The sequence below is a fragment of the Mustela nivalis genome (genome assembly GCF_964662115.1).
Source record: "Mustela nivalis genome assembly, chromosome: 1".
Taxonomy (NCBI): domain Eukaryota; kingdom Metazoa; phylum Chordata; class Mammalia; order Carnivora; family Mustelidae; genus Mustela; species Mustela nivalis.
Window position 1 is genome coordinate 195,113,062 of NC_139020.1, and position 19,789 is coordinate 195,132,850.

Genomic DNA, 19,789 nt, shown 5'->3' on the forward strand with positions numbered 1-19,789 from the left:
GAGTCTGCTTCCCCCTCGGCCTGCTGCTCCCCCTGCTTGTTGTACTCTCCCTCTCTGACAAATAAATAGGATCTTAAAAAAGAAGAAGGAGTAGAAGGAGAAGAAAGGAGAAAAAGACAGAAAGGGTCTGATCCACCAATTAGAAGTCCCACATGGGCTCTGTCCTGTCTTGAGAGGGTCTATTAGCTTCTGGAGAAGCGGGGTGAGGCGTGGCATTGCCCCACATGCTTCCTTAGCCTGTGCCTGGGGAGGAAAGAAAACAAGAACTGTCTTTCAGTCAGGCTGGAGTCTAGGGGAGGCCCCAGCCCACATCAGCTTGTGGGCTGATCTGGCCGCCTCCAGGGCCCCCACAATTTGGGTGTGGGGAGCTCCATCCACCTGTGTCTCAGAACAGCTGAGTCTGCCCTCAGGCAGTTCCCAGATAAGACTCCTCATGTACCGACCCACCCACTCATGCTCACAGTCCTGGTTCTTTTGGGGCTTGGGACCCAGAAGAACATTTTGAAAATGAAGCACGGGGCTATGGTAGGACGGTTGGCTTGGCTTAAGTGTCTGAGGTCCATGGCCCTTGGTTCAACCTGCAGAAAAAATTGTCTGTGGGATCAGAAGGGGTAGAGCTCCGTTATCCTAGGTCCTAGGCTCAGGTGGGGCTGGGGGAGAGGCAGCCACCGCTGCACTGTGCTAGGAAGGGCGCTCATGCTTGACCTCCAGACCTCCTCCGGACATCATCAACCACGAGCACTAGCTGTGGCTTGGCCCTGTGAGGCTGGGTCAGGCTACCTGGGCTAACTGTTGGCTCTGCCTTTTGGATTATCTCAGGCAGGCGACCTCCCCACTTTGGAATCTCAGTTTGCACGTCTCTCAGTGGGGGTGGCCAGGGTCACTGTCCCTATTGTTAAGAAGGCTCGTGCTAACACGCGTGAAGGTCTGAGAAACTAGCAGTCCTCCACCATCACTGTTAGGTAAGGGGCTTCTGCGGAGGGCAGCTAACGGATGCGGCTTTGCTATGTTCTTTGTAACCCCAGGACTGGTCCTCCACCCGGAGCACTGAATGGGGTTCAGAGGCAGATGTGGTTGAATCAGATGCCTGAGAAGCTGGGAGCGGGACCCTGGTGTTGCCTCCCGTGATTTTGTCTGTCATGGGGGCAGTGAGTACTAGACAGATGTCTGGGCACAAGACTTAGGAAAACCTGTTAGGAGGAAAACATAAAGATGAGGAAATTCTCCCTGCTAAGATTAGAAATGACAACTCTCTCTTTTCCCTCAAGAGTACTTTCATGCTCCAGGATCTGTATTTTCTTGGAAAACTTTTTTTAAAAAGATTTTATTTATTTATTTGGCAGAGAGAGACATCAGGGGGAGTGCGAATACAAGTGGGGGAGTGGGAGAGGGAGAAGCAGGCTTCCCGCTGATCAGAGAGCCCGATCCCAGGACCCAGGGTTCATGAACCGAGCCGAAGGCAGACGCTTAACGAATGAGCCACCCAGGTGCCCCTTCTTGGAAAACTTCTATGACATCACACATTTCCAAACTCAAGTCCTTATTATGATGTGGGCGCAGAAGGCTGGCAGAAGACAAGCCACAAGTTGATACCCTGTGACCTCCCCCAACCTGTCACTCCTGGGCCGCGTATGACACTCTTCCAGGAATCTCCCTGCTAACAACCTAGCATCTTGAGGGTCTTCTTTAACATGAAGATCCTTTCGAAACCTCGCTTTTCCTTATTTCCCCCAACTCCCAGTATATAATCCTCCACTTCACGAGACCCTGGGGCCCCAGCCCTATCTGTCCACAGGTCCTGTCTCCGTGCTTTAATAAAACCATCTTTTTGCACCAAAAAGGTCTCAAGAATTCTTTCTTGGCTTTGAACCTCACCCCACCAAACCTCCCCTATATTCCCAAACCACAACAGTTAGAAGCCCTGCACCTTATTTTGGAGCAGTTCACGAACCCTGTCTGCTTCCTGCAGATGGGTTCCTCATCCTGTGTTCTCATAGCCCTGAATGGCAGAGAGGAGAAAAGGGAGGGGCGACCCCACTGACCCAGTCTGGGTCTTACGAGAAGGAGGGGGGTGTCTTGCTAAGTGTTCAGAGAGAAACAGAACTGGGAGCTAGAGTCGCCCTGGGCGGAAGAGGCGGAGGGAGTTCCCAGTGTGGGAGCGTGGGGGGGACAATGGGAAAGTCCCGCCAGCGCTCACGAGGGAACGGGGCTGGGAAAGCAAGTGAGGCATGTTTCCCGAGCAGAAAGGAACCCTGTGCTGGTTGCAAGGTGACGTGACTTCCATCACGCCCAGTGGCCTGCCGAGATGTGTGGCTTTGTTTGATGTGACCATGACTTGGCTGTTCTCTCCAGGGCCAGTCGGGAGAAGGGTGCGTCCTGGGAAGGCGTACCAGGTCCTGGGAAGGCGTACCAGCACAGCCGTGTCCAGGGATGAGAGCACAGCTCCTCTTCTGGAGATAAGAGATGGGGGCAAGTCCAAGCATTCTCTCTGTCCTCCAGCTGCTTCTTGTTTCTTCAGCTCACCTCTGCTTTCTGGTGAAGCAGACTCAGATGTTTCCCTGGTCCCCATAATGGGCTGAATGTGTACTCTGCAAATTCACGCGTTACAGCCCTAACCTCAATGTAGTGACGTTTGGAGGCGGGACCTTTGGAAGATAATTAGATGAGGTCAGGAGGTCGGGCCCTCATGATGGGATTAATGGCTTTAGGAGAAAGAGAAAGGAGATTTCACTCCACCCAGGTCTCCACCCACATATGAGGAAAGGTCATGTGAATTTAATAGCAAGAAATGGCTTGCAAGCCAGGCTGAAGGCCCTCACCAGGACCTCAGTCTGCTAGCACCTTGGAGTTGACCTGGTCGGCCTCTATTACTGTGAGAAATGGTGGTCTCCTGGTGTCTGGTAGCCAGGGTGAAGAAAGCCCCCTTTCCTTCATTCAACACACATCTATTTGCTCAGGGCCTGCTGTGTATCAGGTGCTGTGTTGGGTGCTAGGGATATAGAAGTTCTTGAGAAGAAAGGGCAGATGACCAATAGGGGCCAAGTCGTTGCGGGTGGTGACCAGTGCTTTGAAGGGGAGCAAAGGAGGAGGTCAAGTGATGGTAAGAACACAGCAGGGCTGGGCTGCCTTATCCTGGGGGCTCAGGGAAGTTCTCCTCAGGACCCTTGTCCTGTGTAAAGAGAGGCAGACACGCCATGATCCAGAGCAGCCAACTCCAGGGAGGGAACGATGGCTAACACCCAGGCCTGGAAGTGGGGAGCACCTGGGGCAGCTGAGGCCTGGGAATGCGCGTCAACACATGAAGCAGAGTGAACAGATGAAGCGGGATGGGTCCCGACCTCAGACAATGTGCTCAGCCTGTGTGAGGAAGCTAGAATTCAACCTGAGTGCCACTGGAAGGCCCAGGAAAGTTTCTGCAGGGGAGGAATGTAATCTGCTTTAGAGTTTTATTTATTTTAATTAACATATGATGTATTATTTGTTTCAGGGGTACTGCTTTAAAATTTTAAAAGCTCTCTTGGGCTGCCAGGTGGGGGTAGAGGCTGGGGCAGATGCTAGGATGACAGCAGCACCCCGGGGGATCACAGCAGCAGGGGGGACAAGCGACCTGGCCTGAGATGGAGCTTACAGGTAGAACTTACAGGACTCAAGTGAGTCTCAGGTGAGGAAAGACAGCTGACCTCTCTGTGAGCGGTCGACATAAGCAGGTAGACGCTGGGGAGACAGGGAGAGAAGGCAGGGGAAGAGCTGGGGTGGGGTGGCGGCCGGGGCTGTGGCTGGCTGGGCCTCCGAGGGGCGTTAGAGTGGCTGCAGTTGCCTTGGGCAGCTGGGCTCGAGCGGAGGAGGGAGCACTGCCACTCCAGTGGGGCCTGAAGCCGCCGTTAGAGGGCTGGTGTATGTCTGTCACTTCACACAGCGCAACAACACAGACCACACTGAAAGGGATGAAAAAATGATTTCTTTGATTCAGTAGCGAGTAACAGGAGAACCCATCACTTACACATGAATTTATTTCCACGACTGTGCTTTTACTATAGATTAAATTTTAATATAACTTAATTCACATATAAAGACACCTCTGGGGACTATGTGGATACGACATGGCCAGTTAAATGAGTAACTGAGGTCATGACACACTCAGGCCTGGGCAGACACCAGCTTGCTCATGCCGGAGAAGTAAGATTTCTCTCTCTCACTCATCACTTCGAAATGCAGCGGCCTCCTGCAGAAGTTGCACTCGGCTGAGGAATGTGGCTTGAGTTCCAGCCCCACTCGCTTCCACGTGGCCAGCAGGTTCTCTGTGAGGAGAAACAGTTTTCAAAAATTGAAGGGAGTATGCATCCAAGAGAAGTGCAAACACAGGTCCACACAGAAAGTTGAACACAAACGTTGGCGTAGTGTTCTCTAACAGTCAAAAAGCAGAAACAACCTAAATGTCCACTGACTGATGCACAAACACCATGGGGTGTACCTGCACCAAAGATCATTTGGAACTAGAAAGAAAGAGAATTCATGCTACAACGTGGATGGGCCTGGAGAACACGGTGCTGTCAAAGTAGCCAGACACACAGGACCCACGCAGTGCTACACGGAAAGGAAAGCGTGAGCACCTCCACGGGTCAGAGAGGGTGTCAGCAGCTGACAGGGGCTGGGGAAGGGGGGATCACGCAGTGGCTGCTTGTGGGTACACAGTCTCCCTTGGGAATGAGGAGAATGTTCTGGAATCAGACAGCGTGGATGGTTACACAACATGTACTTAGAACCCCTGGAACTGTATACTTTATAAATGTATTTTTAAAGATTTTATTTATTTGCTAGAGTGCACATGAGAGTGAGCAAGAGAACAAGCAGGGGTGCTGCAGGCAGAGGGAGAAGCAGGCTCCCCGAGAGCAGGCAGCCTGATGCGGGACTCCTGGGATCGTAACCTGAGCTGAAGTCAGCCACTTCACCAACTGAGCCACCCAGGCCCCCGGAACTGTATACTTCAAAAGAGTGAAATTAAGGGTGCCTAGGTGGCTCAGTCAGTGAAGTGTCGGTGACTCTTCTTGATTTTGGCTCAGGTTGTGATCTTGGGGTCATGAGATCAAGCCCCACACTGTCGGGCTTCGTGCTCAGAGGGGAGTCTACTTGGGATTCTCTTCCTCTCTCTCCCTTTGCCTGTCCCCCTTTGCTCCCTGAGCTCGAGCACTCTTTCTCTCTAAAATAAATGTCTCTTACAAAAAAACACAGGGTGACATTTGTGGTATGTGAATTATATCTCAATAAAGCTGTTAAAAAAAAATAAGTAAAAACTGAAAAACAAAACCCAACTCTGGCTTTGCTGTCCACAGCTTCAGGGCAGAAGCCGCTCCAACACTGTTCCGCTACACTGAGCCTTCCTGGCAGAACGGCTGCAGAGCCTGCAAGGCAGCAAGACCATCTTGGGGGCAGGAGGCCAAGGTGACCATGGCTGAGAGCAGCCCCTCAATCTTTGCCTTGAGTTTGGACACAGAGGGGGCTGGGATGGTTGAACAGAACTGCAGCCTTATAAAATACTGAACAATTACTCTTACGAGAAGAGGTTAGGTCGGGGGTTGCCTCGGGGACTATACACCAGAGAAAGGGACAGAAGCACAAAGCTGACCTCCAGAGGGGCAGGGCGGACTCAGGCCTTCAGAGGCCTCTCTACTCCCTGCACTAGCCACTTGTGTGCATCCCTGAAATCAACCCAACAAGGGGGCACTGGAAACAGTGGATGGATGAGCAGGGATGAGCCCTCAGAGCTTCTAAGTTGTGTCTGCACCGCCTAAAGCGAATCCAACAACCAAATGTCTTTTACAGGGTTACACCATCTGAGAGCATTCTTAATTACTTGGCGAGAAGAAACGAATCTGAATGCCTTTGAAGGGCTTCAGTTACGCACACCGCAAGGACGGCTTTGTGCAACTTTCCAGCGAGGCCCCGCCGCTCTGCACGTACTCACCGAGGAAGTAGTTCATCATCTGCGGTGTATGGTGGGGAGTGGGGGCAATCCGCAGGAGCTCCTCCCCCCGGGGCACCGTGGGGTAGTTGATGGCTTGGACGTAGATGTTATGTCTGCTCATTAGCTCGTCACAGACTTCAGTGTTTTTAGCGGCATCTGCAACCTGAGTTTGCGAACAGAAGGTAAGGTCACCGCAAGACAGACCACCCCTCAGCAGCGATCTAATGAACACGGCCCCTGGGAGGCTCAGGCTCGAGCGGTGATGCCAGCTGCCACTTAAAGGGCTCAGGAGTGCTTAGTATGGACCAGAGACCTGAGGGCTCATTAGAAGAGTTCACACTCACTGCCCTCCGGGGCTGCAACTCCAGCTGCCACCAGCTGATCCTCCTACCCAGGGATGTGTGTAACTGTGGGAATGAGATGGCTTTGATTATACTGGCTATATTAATTCTACTAATTCAACTGTGACACCAACAGGGCTACTGTTCACAGTGGAAAGGGCAAGACCGATTTTGAAATCAACTGAATAAAAAGTCAGACTTCAAAGCTAGCCATGTGAAGCCTTCCGGAACTTTTCAAACAGAAGCTCTTTTAAAGCTAGTGCTCGGGAGAAGGAACCTCTGCCCTAGCCCGCTGGGTTCAAAGCCTCCATTTTCACTGTGAAGTCAGCCCAAGGCAGAAACTGAGCACAGGGCCACAGACTACAGCCCCTTGCCGTGGCACAACTTCAAGGTGTGCACCACAACACAACATCCCAGGTCCCGTGCCGAGGCACAGTGACCAGCAAGTCCAGTCCCAGGTGCGTCATTACCCGGACAGGGATGATGTGACTGGGGCAGTGGACGACCGGGAGGCCTGCGTCCATGAGCATCTGTCTCATGAGCTTCACGTTGCGCTGGTGCTGGCGGCGAAGTGCCCGCCCCTCGGCGCTCTTGAGGATCCGCACGGACTCCAGGGCTCCGGCCAGCAGCATGGGCGGCAGAGAGGTGGTGAAGATGAAGCCGGCCGCATAGGACCGTACGGTGTCGATCAGAGAACTTGTGCTGGCGATGTACCCTCCGACACAGCCAAAGGCTTTGCCTGCGAGGAGACAGTCTCATTTATTCCAGCAACGGCCCAGCATGTGCCCAGCAGGGTGCTGCAGAGCCTCAGAGCCCTTTTCTCTTTATCCTCTCTACGTGCCCTAAGACTCAAGTCCAGCCTGAGTACTTGAGGGAAGACTCAAGTCCTCTGTGAAAGGGAGAGAGTGGAGGTTACAGTCCTCCCCTAATCACAGGACCTAGCTGGTATCCGACAAGGACCAAAGCACAGGTCTCCGCAGCAGTCCTGACGCTGAGCCATCTGTCCCCATGCACCGGAACAGCAAGCTGCAGCCTCTCTTTCCCTGCCTTTCCCACCCGGACTTCCTTCTCTGCCAGGTGCCACCTGCCACAGCATGCACAGTGTGTGCCGTCTCTCTGGCCTCTCACTGTGAGCAGCACCCGGAGCTGGAATGTAACTCAGCTAAGAGGTGAGTTGTTTTGGTATGACCACTATTATTTCCTACCAAAGTCAACACAGAACTCTGATAAGCGGCAATGCCCAGAGAGACATGAAAACTCAGAACTCATTAGGTTTGATTGAGGGCCAACCTCAGCTCTTAATTCTCCTTAATTCCTTTTGTATAATCTGTATCTCAAGTTTCAGGATTAAGGACTGCAGAAGAGTCCTTCTAGATGTTAACATTGTGTTCTGTAATGAACATTCCTGCTTGAACCCCATGCAGGGCGGGGTAGGTGTAAGCTCTTAAACAGTGGAAAATTTCTCTCCCCAGCCTGTTCCAGCACACAGTGACTATACATATCTCACAGAGCCCCTACCATGGGAGCTCGGTGGAAGAAAAGGGCTGCTGGAATGAAAACATGAAAACATGAACGAGTGCTTTCCTCCTCGCAAGGCTCTGCCCCGCAACTCCTTGGCTCTCCTGGTCAACCCAATGCTCCCGGCCCCCCGACTGTGCCAAAGGATACTCTTTTTGGCCTGCCCTCCCTTTACCAAGTGCAGGCTATGACCTGGCATTTTAGCTAAGTGCTACCTGGGTCTCCCAACTGCCTTAGTAACTTTGAAATCCTTAGATTTGTTTAATTCACATTTTTACTCTCTAGAGTCCGCACAGACAGAGAATGTCTATGGTAATTGTCTGCACACAATTCGTTTACCTTCATCACAAAAACTGAGGAAAGGTCTATTATCTCCATCATATAAGCTGCCCTAGTTTGCACAAGTCATTAGGCCACCTCACTTTTATGAGAAACCTACATCAGTACTTGTTTTCGCTAACTGGAAGAAATCGGACGAGGACTTTCACTTTTACAATAAAAGGTGAAAAGTGAAAATAGCCTCTGGTGTGTGGCAGCGAGCCACGACAGAGGCAGTGCGCACCCCAAGCAGTGAGAGCGCCCTGCCAAGCCCCTGCCCCAGGAACCGCTCAGCATGCCAGTGGCCACTGCTTTGACCTTGGTCTATGAGCAGTCGTGTCTTTGCTTTACGCCATTTTGGCTCATGCAAGGTTTCAAAGGAACATTCTACTTTTTCAGTAGTGGGGAAATCTATATTGGTGAGAAAGTTGAGGGGCAGAGAGAGGAAGTAGCAGCTCAAGGTCACACAGCTGGGGAGTCAGGCAGACAGGATTCACAGCTAGCAGGCAGCACGGCAACAGCACCTAGCTCCGTGACACAATGCTTCTCATCCAGGAGGAACAAATACAAACTAGAGGTCAGTGCTTCACGATACCTGAACCTCCAGGTCCTCACAAATGCTCCAGGAGAACAGCACTACATCTTTTTTGTTTTTCTTTTAATACAACAACAATCTGAAGTACAGAAAGTGAAGGCTGTTGCCATGCCATGTAGCTAGAACCACAACCACATTTGGAATGAGCTTGAATGGCAACAAATAACATTTCTGTCATGTGAGGCTGAGACTTACTTTGGCTCTGGGAGCCATGCCTCCATGATTCAAGGGATTCTGCTAAGCTGTACCACCACTGAGAAGATAGAAACTCATCCAGAAAGCGGCCCAGGTTTCACAGGGCATCGCCTTGTCTCCTCACCTGATCCCAGATAGTCCTTGACCTTGTTCGAATAAAATTTTAGTGCAGATTACAGAATGTGCAGAGTATACATACCAAGCGTTCCAGAAATGATGTCCATTTTAGGCATAACTCCATCCCGATCGCCAATCCCTCCGCCTCGAGCCCCGTACAGTCCCACTGCGTGGACCTCATCCACGAAGGTGATTGCTCCAAACTCATGCGCCACATCACACAGCTCTTCCAGCGGGCACACTGCTCCTGAGGAGAGAACACAGACTACGGTGAAGAGCTCGCTACTTCACAAATTTCTGTTTTGGTAAAAGTGTCAGAACAAAATAACTTCTGTTCTAAAGGTATTACTTTTAATATTGGGAAAAACAATGAACTTCCCCCAGTTTCTAGGTCATCTTGGGGTCTCAGAGCCTAGTAAGAGCCAGAATAAAAAAATCTACATTCACCCAAACCTATACAATATCCACCAAATACAAAACCCTAGCAGAGTAAGAAGAAATTGCCAAGACAAAATAAACATCACACTTTCAAAGAGTCCAGGCCTAGTTTTTCATCTAAGGTTTCAGACAGTCCTCTACTTAGACTTACCATCCATGGAGTGGACGGTTTCAAATGCGACAATCTTGGGGACCGAAGGGTCAGATCTTTGCAGCAGCTCTCTGAGGTGGCTGACGTCATTGTGGCGGAAGATGTACTTTGGCACCCGGCTGTTTCGAATCCCTTGGATCATGGAGGCATGGTTCCCAGAATCAGAGTAAATCTCACAGCCTAACATGATAAAAACAAAAACAAAACACTACTTATTGTCATCTGCAGCAAAGACAAATTATTTCTTAGATGGGGACAACGGACTTTGCTCTGAACGTGCCACTTTGCCTGGGAGGAAAGACTCCTGGCCAGTTTCTTCCTGGGAAAATCGTGAGCTAGTGCTTCTCCTTTGAAAAGACCCACAGGTGTAGAATAATGCAATGGAAGACAACCAATCTGCTTTTAAATCTGGCCACCTCATTCCAAACTCCATCAAAAGGTAACCATGAATGAATAAGAGAATTCTCCAAAGGATTTTCTTTGACTACTGAAGCAATCAGGTTAAGGACAAGCCCTTCATTAGTACCATTTGCTACTGCAACCTCTCGCGGTAAGTGAGCACTTCATGTTTCAAGAAGAAATGCTCCCAGATACTATCATTGTTCTTAACTGTTTTGGGGAAGCCCTCTGTGTTGTCAATATCCCTGTTATTCCCCGAGAAACCCCAAAACTCTAAAAGCACTCAGGAAAGGCTTCCTTACCCGGCATCATCCTAGCCAGAGTGAAGAGGGTTGAGTCGTTGGCCACAAAGCACGAGGAAAACAAGAGTGCTGCATCTTTGCCATGCAAATCAGCCAGCTCCTGCTCCAGGTCCACGTGGAATTTACTGGTTCCAGAAATATTTCTAGTACCACCTGCTCCAGCACCATGCTGTTTCAAAGTGTCCCTTTTATTTAAAAACAAAAAACAAAAAACAAAAAACGGGGGGGGGGCAGACAAAAAATAAGCCTTATGGTTCTGAACACTATGTGAATCGTTCCTTTCCCCAGGAGCTGGGACACTGAATCTTAAGTTCATCTAGCAAGTCTCTCATGGTGAAACCAGGGGCCAGAAGTTTCAGCTAACTTCACCTTTAGACTAGGTGGCAGGTGTCAACAACACCAGAGTGAGGATATCGTAAACACCTCTAGGGATCATCAAGAACAAGTGTTTAACAGTCACTAGATACTTATTAGCTGATTCCTAAGGCGTGTTTTCTCTGACAAACATCTTTCTCTCCAGACACGATTATCAGTCTCTACAGGCATATCTTGGACGGTGGTTACCTGAACCTAAACCCTCCGGAAATCAGTTACATAATGTTAGGAGAGATCTATTACTATACCTCAGACTGGACTCTCTTTAGCAAGCCTCCTTAGAGATTTTGGCAAGCAACTCTCTCAAGTATCTCTAGCCATGGCCACCTCCAGAAGCACGAGAGTGCCAGGAACTAACATCCTTGTTAATGTCTTTCCTCCAGTGCTGCTAGATTTGCACCTCTCCATTCACCTGTGCACAGAGGCCTGGGCTTGAAGGAGGCGCACCCACTTGAGGAGTGGTAGGAAGTGAATGGACACAAGTAGTCAATGAGCCCATACGCTTGAACCATCACACACCAAGGGGCTCCACCACCTACTTGTGAATTCCAGTCTAAAAGTCATCTGTAGATATCTTTTTTTTTTTAAGATTTTATTTATTTATTTCACACAGAGAGAGATCACAAGTAGACAGAGAGGCAGGCAGAGAAGAGGAAGCAGGCTCCCTGCTGAGCAGAGAGCCAGATGTGGGGCTCCATCCCAGGACCCTGAGATCATGACCTGAGCTGAAGGCAGAGGCTTAAATCACTGAGCCACCCAGGCACCCCATCTGTAGATATCTTTAAAGGCTAAGATAGTATTTTGTTATGGCACACTTTCAGCTTCTGAATATTGCCCCCATAGAAGATCCAATCCCTCTAAATCATCAATGTCTTGCCAAATAACGTCAGTGGTATCTGAAAGCTGAGGGCTACTTACATGACCGCCCCGCATACTCGGGGATGACGACTCATTCCTAGGTAGTCATTGCTACACCAGACTGACACCTGCTTTTTGGTGATCAGGGAGTCCGAATAGTCATCTGCCATGGGGAAAATGTGAGCTCTCCGGTTCACAGTTTTAAAAACTCGATAGGTATGGTCATTTTTTTTCTCTTCAATTTTCTTCTCAAAGAAATGATCATATTGAAAAGTTGAAACAGCTAAAAACCAAACAAAAGACAGGACAGAATGGCGGTTAGGACGCATGTCTGGCTTTTGGCAAAAGATCTGGCTCCCAACCCATGACCCCATTTTGGTCATCTAACAGCAGAGCAATTCTGAACAAATGTAGTCATTCCTTTCCCCAGGAGCTAGGACACTGAATCTTCCGTTCAACCAGAAAGTCTCTCGTGGTGAAACAAGGTATTCATGATCTCCTCTCGACAAATTAATGCTCATGTGAGCAACTCATAGGATAACTTCATCTTGAGAACATGAAGGTCTCAAATGAGACTGCATGTGTGAACCGCTTAGCACAGGGCTGTGGCAGAGAAGGGTAGGTATTAAGGTTACCAACAGGGTTTGTATTTACTATGGCCAAGAACACCTACCGGCATCAAGCAAGAGACATGGTTTTTAACCCTTAACTTACCATACAATTTTGTTTAATCTAACGTATGTTTACATTAAAAACCCTCTCATGCATCAAGCAAATAACAAGACCTACATTTTGGCAAGTTATCTTGAAGAAGATGGGACACTCTTTCTGGTCTTTGCTTTCTCATGATATCCTGGAAGTTCTTCAGCAATCCACCTGGCTCCCCTTCGTCAGCCTTTACACGAATTACACTGGGGTTCATTGAGGTCTGGGCAACCTCTGTAACAAAAGTAACAAGAAGAAAAGGGGACCAACATTCTATTCTGAGCTCACAATACTTTCCAGAAATATTGTCAAAAATAAATTACTGCCTAGTTCACCAAAAAGAGCTGACCATAACCAAAGTTAGTAGGAACTGAGCGTATGAAGCTTTTCTTCTCCACTTCTGTTTCAATGGCCAATTCCTGGTGGTGTCTTGTTTTCAGAGCTACCAGACAGCTTTAATGAATATTAGAGTCCAAAGCTTTCTAACTGGCTGGCAGGTCTTCCCCACCTTCCCACTCCACCCAACCCTAATCTCACTTTTCTTCAGAGAAGACAGTTCCAGCCATATGCATCATTTCTGCTGGTGAGGTTTTCTGGGGACTCTGGTTCTCTGTGGCTAGAGCCACAAGTGGAATTAAGTGACCATCAGTTAGTGCAGAACACTCTTTTTTACCTTTTATCCCACCGGATGGCAGGAAAGAAACAAAGGGCAACTGGTAACAGCTTACGCCAGCAGGGTATTTTCAGAAATGAAGTAATTACTATAAAAACTGGTCACACCCTATACACACACACCCCAGAAAGAAAGTCCCACATTTTCTCATGCAGTCCTCTGACTGCCTATCTTGAAGACCTTCCTCCCTGGCCCTAAAAGAGGAAGTTTTTTTATACAAATGCTACTCTAACAATAGCTCATACATAAATCTGAAGGATCAAAAGAGCCAGAGGGACCTCTTGGTTCTTCCCAATGGTTCCAGTTCTGTGTTTACCTTTCCTCACGGCATGCATTTCCTGCACATCCTCCTGAAGCTCGAGACTGGCTTTGCGGAAGACACTGCTGCCCTTCTGGCTCATCTGGGCTGCCAGGAAAGGGCATTTGCTTGCAGTGCCCTGGCTCGTAGCAAGGGAGGGATGTCCAGACGGAAACTGCGTGCCATGTGGAGTCTGCTGGGATCCATCGGCAGCCTGCTGAACCTCAGCTTTGGCAGTTTTGTCCTCTGGGGGGGGTGTGAAATGGAAAAAGCAAAGCATCAGATCTAGTTGCATAATTCAAGAAAGCCCCTTGTTTCTCATATGGCCTCAAAGAAAAGCTTTATACTTACTCTACCCCCACTTCTCAGGGACCAGTTTATTTTTATTAGGTTCTGATAATTGAACTGTTTTCTTTTTTTTAAAGATTTTATTTATTTATTTGACAGAGAGTGAGAGAGATCACAAGTAGGCAGAGAGGCAGGCAGAGAGAGAGGGGGAAGCAGGCTCCCCGGTGAGCAGAGAGCCCAATGCGGGGCTCAATCCCAGGACTCTGGGATCATGACCCAAGCTGAAGGCAGAGGCTTTAACCCACTGAGCCACCCAGGTGCCTCCAAACTGTTTTCTCGTTTGCCTCACAGGAAACAATGTTCTTGTGAAGAGTTAACTGGCACAATCCAGCTATCTCTCAAACCACATTTCTCCCATATAAATCCACCAAAAAGTAGTGTTTTCTAGCTTCAGCTAGCCTAGAGTTCTTGAGCTGGAGGATTTCCAGTAAATCTACCCGAAAGACACATAGCATATTTCATGATAGGACACGATCTTGAAGGTAGAGGTGTCCATACAATTATTTCTCTGCTAATATTTTTGAAACAGATTCTTGACAAAGCAGTTTGCTGTTGCTTAACATATAAACTGACTTTTTCTTAACAAAAGACATTTAGCTAAAAGTGAGGTCTTTCGATTGTTGTCTAACAGAGTTCAAGTTATTAGTTTGGTGAGGAAAAAACCCCAGGGATATCACAGTCACACACTTCATCTACTTGCTCATTTAAATGCATCAAAAAGTGCCCGGAGTTAACACAGTTGGCTGGCAACTGTGCTTCTAGTCACAATGACTTCCCTCTCCCCTGGAGCAAATTCATTCACCCTTCTTCTAGTAAAGTCTTATTCTGCATCATCCTGGAATACTGTGAGTCAGAAGCTAACCTTTCCTATGACTTGGGGAAGAGACATGTCACAGTACAGTTTTTATTAAAATCTCCTATGAAGTCAAAAAAATTGCTTTGAAGTTCATTTCATTCATTATAAAAGTAATACACATTTGCTGTGGGAAATCTAGAATGACAGTGTTCTGCCCCTCAAAAATAGCCATTACAGGCATCTTGGTAAATTTTCTTTTTTGTTCCCCTATGTACAAATTTTAAAAAAAGTTTTACTTATTCTACATGTACTTGCTTATTTTGCCCTTTTTTGTTATAAAGGTCTGCCTAAGCTAGTAAATAGTTTGCAAATGTCATCTGAATGGTTGCATAAGAGTCCACCAAGTGACCAAGCCATGTTACACTCAACTTCCTCTATGCCAGGGACAGAACTGTTAAGAATATTTTGATTGTTCAATTAAAAGAAGAAAAACAAAACTAACTCCTAAGAGGAAAAAGGAAAAGAAATCCTACAAAGGATTAAATCCCTTCTGCTTACAGAAAAAACAAAACAAAGCAAAATACTCCCTTCTTACAAGGAACACATCCAGAGAATATACTGAAGAGAGCCTGTAAGGTAAATTATTCTCTAGGATTAAGTGAAACTTGAAAAGCCTCCTCCTCTCCTGGTAGAGCCAAAGCAAAACAAAAGCCAACTCTGATCTCTTTATTCAAAACAAAAATTTTAAAATTCACATATAAAATAAGGATTCATATGTTAAAAAAAAAAGTCACTACTTTAGCAAATTCTGTATGATTCTTTTTACTGAGGATCCTATAGCAGTCAAATTCAGAAACAAAAAGTAGAATGGTGTTGACCGGGGGTGGGGAGGGGCAGTTAAGAGCTCAAGGAGCAGAGTTTCAGTTGTTCAGGATGTTGAAGAGCTTTGGCAATTGGACGGTGGTGACAGCTGCACAGTAATATGAATGTACTTAATACCAATGAACTGTTCAATTGGTAAGAGATGATAAAAGTTTTATGTTAGGTGAATTTTAACACAATAAAAAATAATTTAAAAAAGAAGAAAATCACAATTTTTTTAAGCCACAACTTTAAAAGCCAAAAGCTTCCACTCAATTTTGCTGTAAGCCTAAAACTGCTCCAAAAAGTCTATTAATTAAAAAAGAAAAAAGCCAAAGGGCCAAATATTTAACGAAGGAAAGGTTAAAATAGGACATTTCAACTTTTTTTTTTTTTAAGTAGCATGGAGCCCAATGAGGGGCTTGAACTCGTGACCCTGAGATCAAGACCTGAGCTGAGATCAAGAGTCCGACGCTTCACCAACTGAGCCACCCATGCGCCCCAGAATATTCCAGCTTTATATTTACACAAATGAGGTACTGATGAACACTAAAACTCCAACAGACACTGACATGTGATCCAGAAACCTGTAAAGGGCACACTGGCCACCGTCTCACTTTTAAAGTTGGGAAAATTAGAGTGCCTAACTTGCAGGGTTAGGATGACAATTATGAGATACTCTGGTTACTGTGACCTTCATCACAATGTGGACTAGAAGCGCTTCCAGTCTGGTGATGAATTGCAAATACCACCACCTCCTACTTTGTTGCCAATGACACTTACTCTCATTAGCTGGAGGGGTTTCCTTGACCTGCTGGCAGTGTACTGCTGAAGTGGACAGGGCCCGAGTGGCTGGTTTGGCCCCAAATTCCATCATCTTAGGGCAGTTTTGGGCATAGAACAACAGAGATTTTCCTGCCTTCTGCAGAAAAGCCTGAGGCACTCGGGATAAGAATGGGCAGCGGCGAACAACAGTCTCCATGTCCGAGAGGGTACACTGATCCTACAGAAAGACAATGAGTGACATCAACACTTGTTAATAATCGGGCAAATACCAACCACTGCAAGGCCACTGGGTTCAGGTGTCACCTGCAGTTTACAGCAACGGTACTCTTATAACAAGTCTGAAAATCGTCTAAGGACGGCACTCGTGTGGGACTCAACTAAGGAGTGGTAACAGTACTCTACCCAGGTCACCAACTTCTTTCATTCCCAGCTCCACACAAAAGCACCTGCAAAGCAACTTTACCAAGTGAAGTAAACGCCGATGATTAACCACCAAGGGGCTGGAACAACGAGGGACAAGTCGGGAACAGGTTTGGGAGGTCAGGGAGATGCACAGCACAGATAAGACACCTTGGCATACACCCAGGTGAAGTGAGGCTAGGGAAGAAGCCACCATCACCCATCCAGGCAGAGAGGACTCCCAGGGATCCTGAACTTCTCCTGGTCCTCACATCCCCAAACTTGAGGAAGGCACCCAGCTGGGCTCTGGGTCCCTGAGCCAAGGATTTCCCAGAGGTCATCCCCCACAGCTCCAACAGGACAACTGAGAAGGAGGAGACATAAAGAGCAGAGGTAGGAGGGGACGCGGTTAGGGCTAACTGGGGAGAGGCAGGAGGTATAAATCGAAGGCATTAGGTCTGTTGTTAGGTGGTGGTCCTGGGCAGGGGGAGGTCAGAGGTTATCGGGGGTCGAGGTCTCGAGATAACGGGAAAAAGGAATTCTAAAGAAGTGGCCCGTTAAAAGGCAATGTAAGAAGAGGGCCGAATGGAGGAAACTGAGGCAGCCCAATGGGCTAAGGGTCTGGGAGATGAACGCTGAACCCAAGGAGGCGGGTGACCGGAGCAGTGGGGGATGGGGTCCCGACGACCAGGCGTGAGGGGCGCGGGCTGGCAGGACACGCGGGGGCTTCCCTGGCCGGCGCCGCACCCAGAGCGCGGGCCCTCACCTGCGCGGGAGACTGCGGAGGAGGAGGAGGAAGAGGAGGCGGAGGCGGAGGCGGCGGCGGCGGCGGCGGCGGCAGGTAGCCAAACCAAGAGGAAACAACCCGTTGCCCTTGTCGGCGAGAAGCCTCAGGCCGCGACTGCCGTCGTCCTAATATAGAGCCGGAGGGAGCGCTGCGCATGCGCCTTGGGCGCAGACTTCCTTCACGCAGGCGCCCTGCGTCGCGCTCCCAGAGTAGGAGGGGCGGGGCGGGGCGGAGCAGGGAGGGTGGGGTGGGACCTGGGCTTTCCCCGATAGTCTGCTCTAGGAGTGGGGGCGCGGCGGTTGATCAAGGGCTTCATCCTACAGCCCCTTCTCCCTTCCCTATTAAGTGCCCTATGCTTCAGAACCCTACACCTCCGTGTAGGGCATAAAAAGGCAGAGTCGGAGGGGGAAGTACTCCTGGAGACAACTGGAGGGTTATGGGGTTGTAGAAACGGATCCCTTGGAGATAGAAGGAGCGTAGAGAAGGGGGTTCCGGCCGCGGTCTAAAGCGGGATCTGTCCCGTCTGTGACTAAGGGCTTCCTGGAAGAGGTGGAGGTGTAGTTGCTCAAGGATGGAGTGGTTGTGGGAGTGGTGTGTGTGTGCGTGTGTGTTCGGGGGACTCCTGGAGGGAGAGTTTTTGGAGTGTGGAGGAGCAGAAGCAGGAGACCCTCCTGTGGCACTTTCCGTCTGAGATGATGGGACTTAATCTGAGGTAGAGGAAGGAGCAGGAGGAGCAGGGCTGGATGGAACCCGTGGAATACAACAGCTCTGAGAACGAGAGGGTGTGTGGAGGCACAGGGCCTGATACATGGTTAGGGTTTGACACATGCTATTGAAGAGGGAGCCGAAGGCTAGCTGAAGACAAAGCATAAGCTGGCACCCTGCAACCTCCCCCACAACCAAGCCCAATGGGGGTTCTTCCACGAATCTCCTAAGTATCTTAATGTTAATAACTTGCTAGAGGGGAAAGTAATCCTAAATTGAGGATGGCAAGGCCTCTGGTATCTTGTAGGTATCGTATAGGTCGGTCCTCTTTAGTATATGAAAGTTCTTTTGGAAACCTCCCTTTTCCTTATTTCCTCCAGCTCTGGAGTATATAATACCACTACTCAAGCCCCCGGTGCGGCGGCTTTCAGCCCACTGCTGTGTGTGCTTTAATAAAACCACCATTTTGCAGCAGAGATACCTCACTTCTTTCTTGGTATTCGGCTCCGGACTCCACCCCCACTGAACCTCACCTATATTCCAAAACCACATCACTCTTAATTGTATTTTCCATTGCTGGCTGTCCAAAGTCCCTTGCCAGCCACCCTGGGTATCAACTGGGTGACTCAGGACTCCATCCCAAAGTTCAGTGTTGGGCCATTCCTCCTCTGGGTCTCCCCCAGTCCACACCTGCAGGGTAAGGTTAGGCAAACCCCTCTCAGGAGTGCCAATTTGGCCTCCTTGCTCCACACCCTTCCCAGCTTAACTTGAGCTGGGTTGGCCTGGGTCTGTGCCAGGCTCAGAGCTACCCTCCTCCGCTCTTGAAGAAGGGGCCATGCAGGCTGCTCCTTTCCCAGCATGATAGTGACCAAGATGTGTCCAGGTTCTTCTCAATTCCCTTTTGAATCTCCAGCCAGCTGAGAGGCAGGCAAGGTAAATCTCCACATTCAGAAGAGGAAGCTGGGTCCAGAGTGGCACTGGGACCAGTCCAGGGCCCAGGAAGAGGGTTCTGGCCTGGGAGTCCGGATCCCAGCTCTGCCCCATCCTGCTGAGGGCCCCTGAGAAGTACCCATTAGCCTAAGAGGAGACATGAGGAAAGGTCAGCACTTGGATTCAGACCCAGCTGTCACTAAAAGTGAAAACACAGTAAAGATAAAGATGTAAAGTAAAGTAAAGATGGTGTTGGGTCCTTTGCCCATCTCTGGGCCTCACTTTCCTTATCTGGGCAATGGGATCATAATCCCTGTTCCACCTGCTTCACGGAGCTGTTTGAGTGGTCGGAGGTAAAAGAAGAAGAAAGAACTAGATGTTGGAACTAACTATAGATTCCAACCCTGGCTCTGAATCTTACTTGGCTTTGGGCAGGTTATAGTCTCTGAGGCTCGTCATCCTCATTGTAAAGCTCTTCCAGCCCTGCCACTTGTGGTTGGCAGGAGGGTCAGGTGAAGTCATAGATTTCAGAGGCTTATTGTTTAAACCAGCAAGTCTCCAGCTCTCTGGGAGTTTCCTGTTTAATAGAGGGAAAGGTTGAGAAACAAAGAAACTCACATGGAAAGTGAAATTCAATGTTGTCAACAATTCCAGATGGAGGAGGAAGCTATTACTCCCCAGACGCTGAAGGAGGGGGGATCCCAACCACCAGGAAGTCTTCTAGAAGAGAAGTGCCAGCTGGAAGGGTGGGTCTACATGGGACCGGGAGACTGATAAGTGAAGCCTTGAGTGGGAAGTTCCCAGGCCTGTCCTGGTGGGGGTTGGGGGGTGGAAGGGATGTATGAGTCAGCCCAAATAGCTGGACTTCAGGGATGCAGCCAGAATGTGATGTCGGGAGGTCAGACAGAGACCATAAAAGGCCACAGAGATGC

The 19,789-nt window shown here is 48.9% G+C and overlaps 1 protein-coding gene across 1 annotated transcript; it reads right to left on the reverse strand.

Moving 5' to 3' along the window:
• Positions 1–4,026: 4,026 nt before the first annotated feature.
• Positions 4,027–17,401, reverse strand: ALAS1 (5'-aminolevulinate synthase 1). The gene is made up of 11 exons (XM_082701705.1): positions 17,202–17,401; positions 16,034–16,253; positions 13,264–13,491; positions 12,359–12,508; positions 11,630–11,852; positions 10,337–10,521; positions 9,636–9,815; positions 9,129–9,293; positions 6,774–7,042; positions 5,963–6,125; positions 4,027–4,298 (listed from the first exon to the last, which is right to left on the reverse strand). Exons 1-11 carry the CDS (start codon positions 17,376–17,378, stop codon positions 4,138–4,140), a joined length of 2,121 nt encoding a protein of 706 aa, XP_082557831.1. The 5' UTR covers positions 17,379–17,401; the 3' UTR covers positions 4,027–4,137.
• Between the last annotated feature and the right edge of the window lie 2,388 nt (positions 17,402–19,789).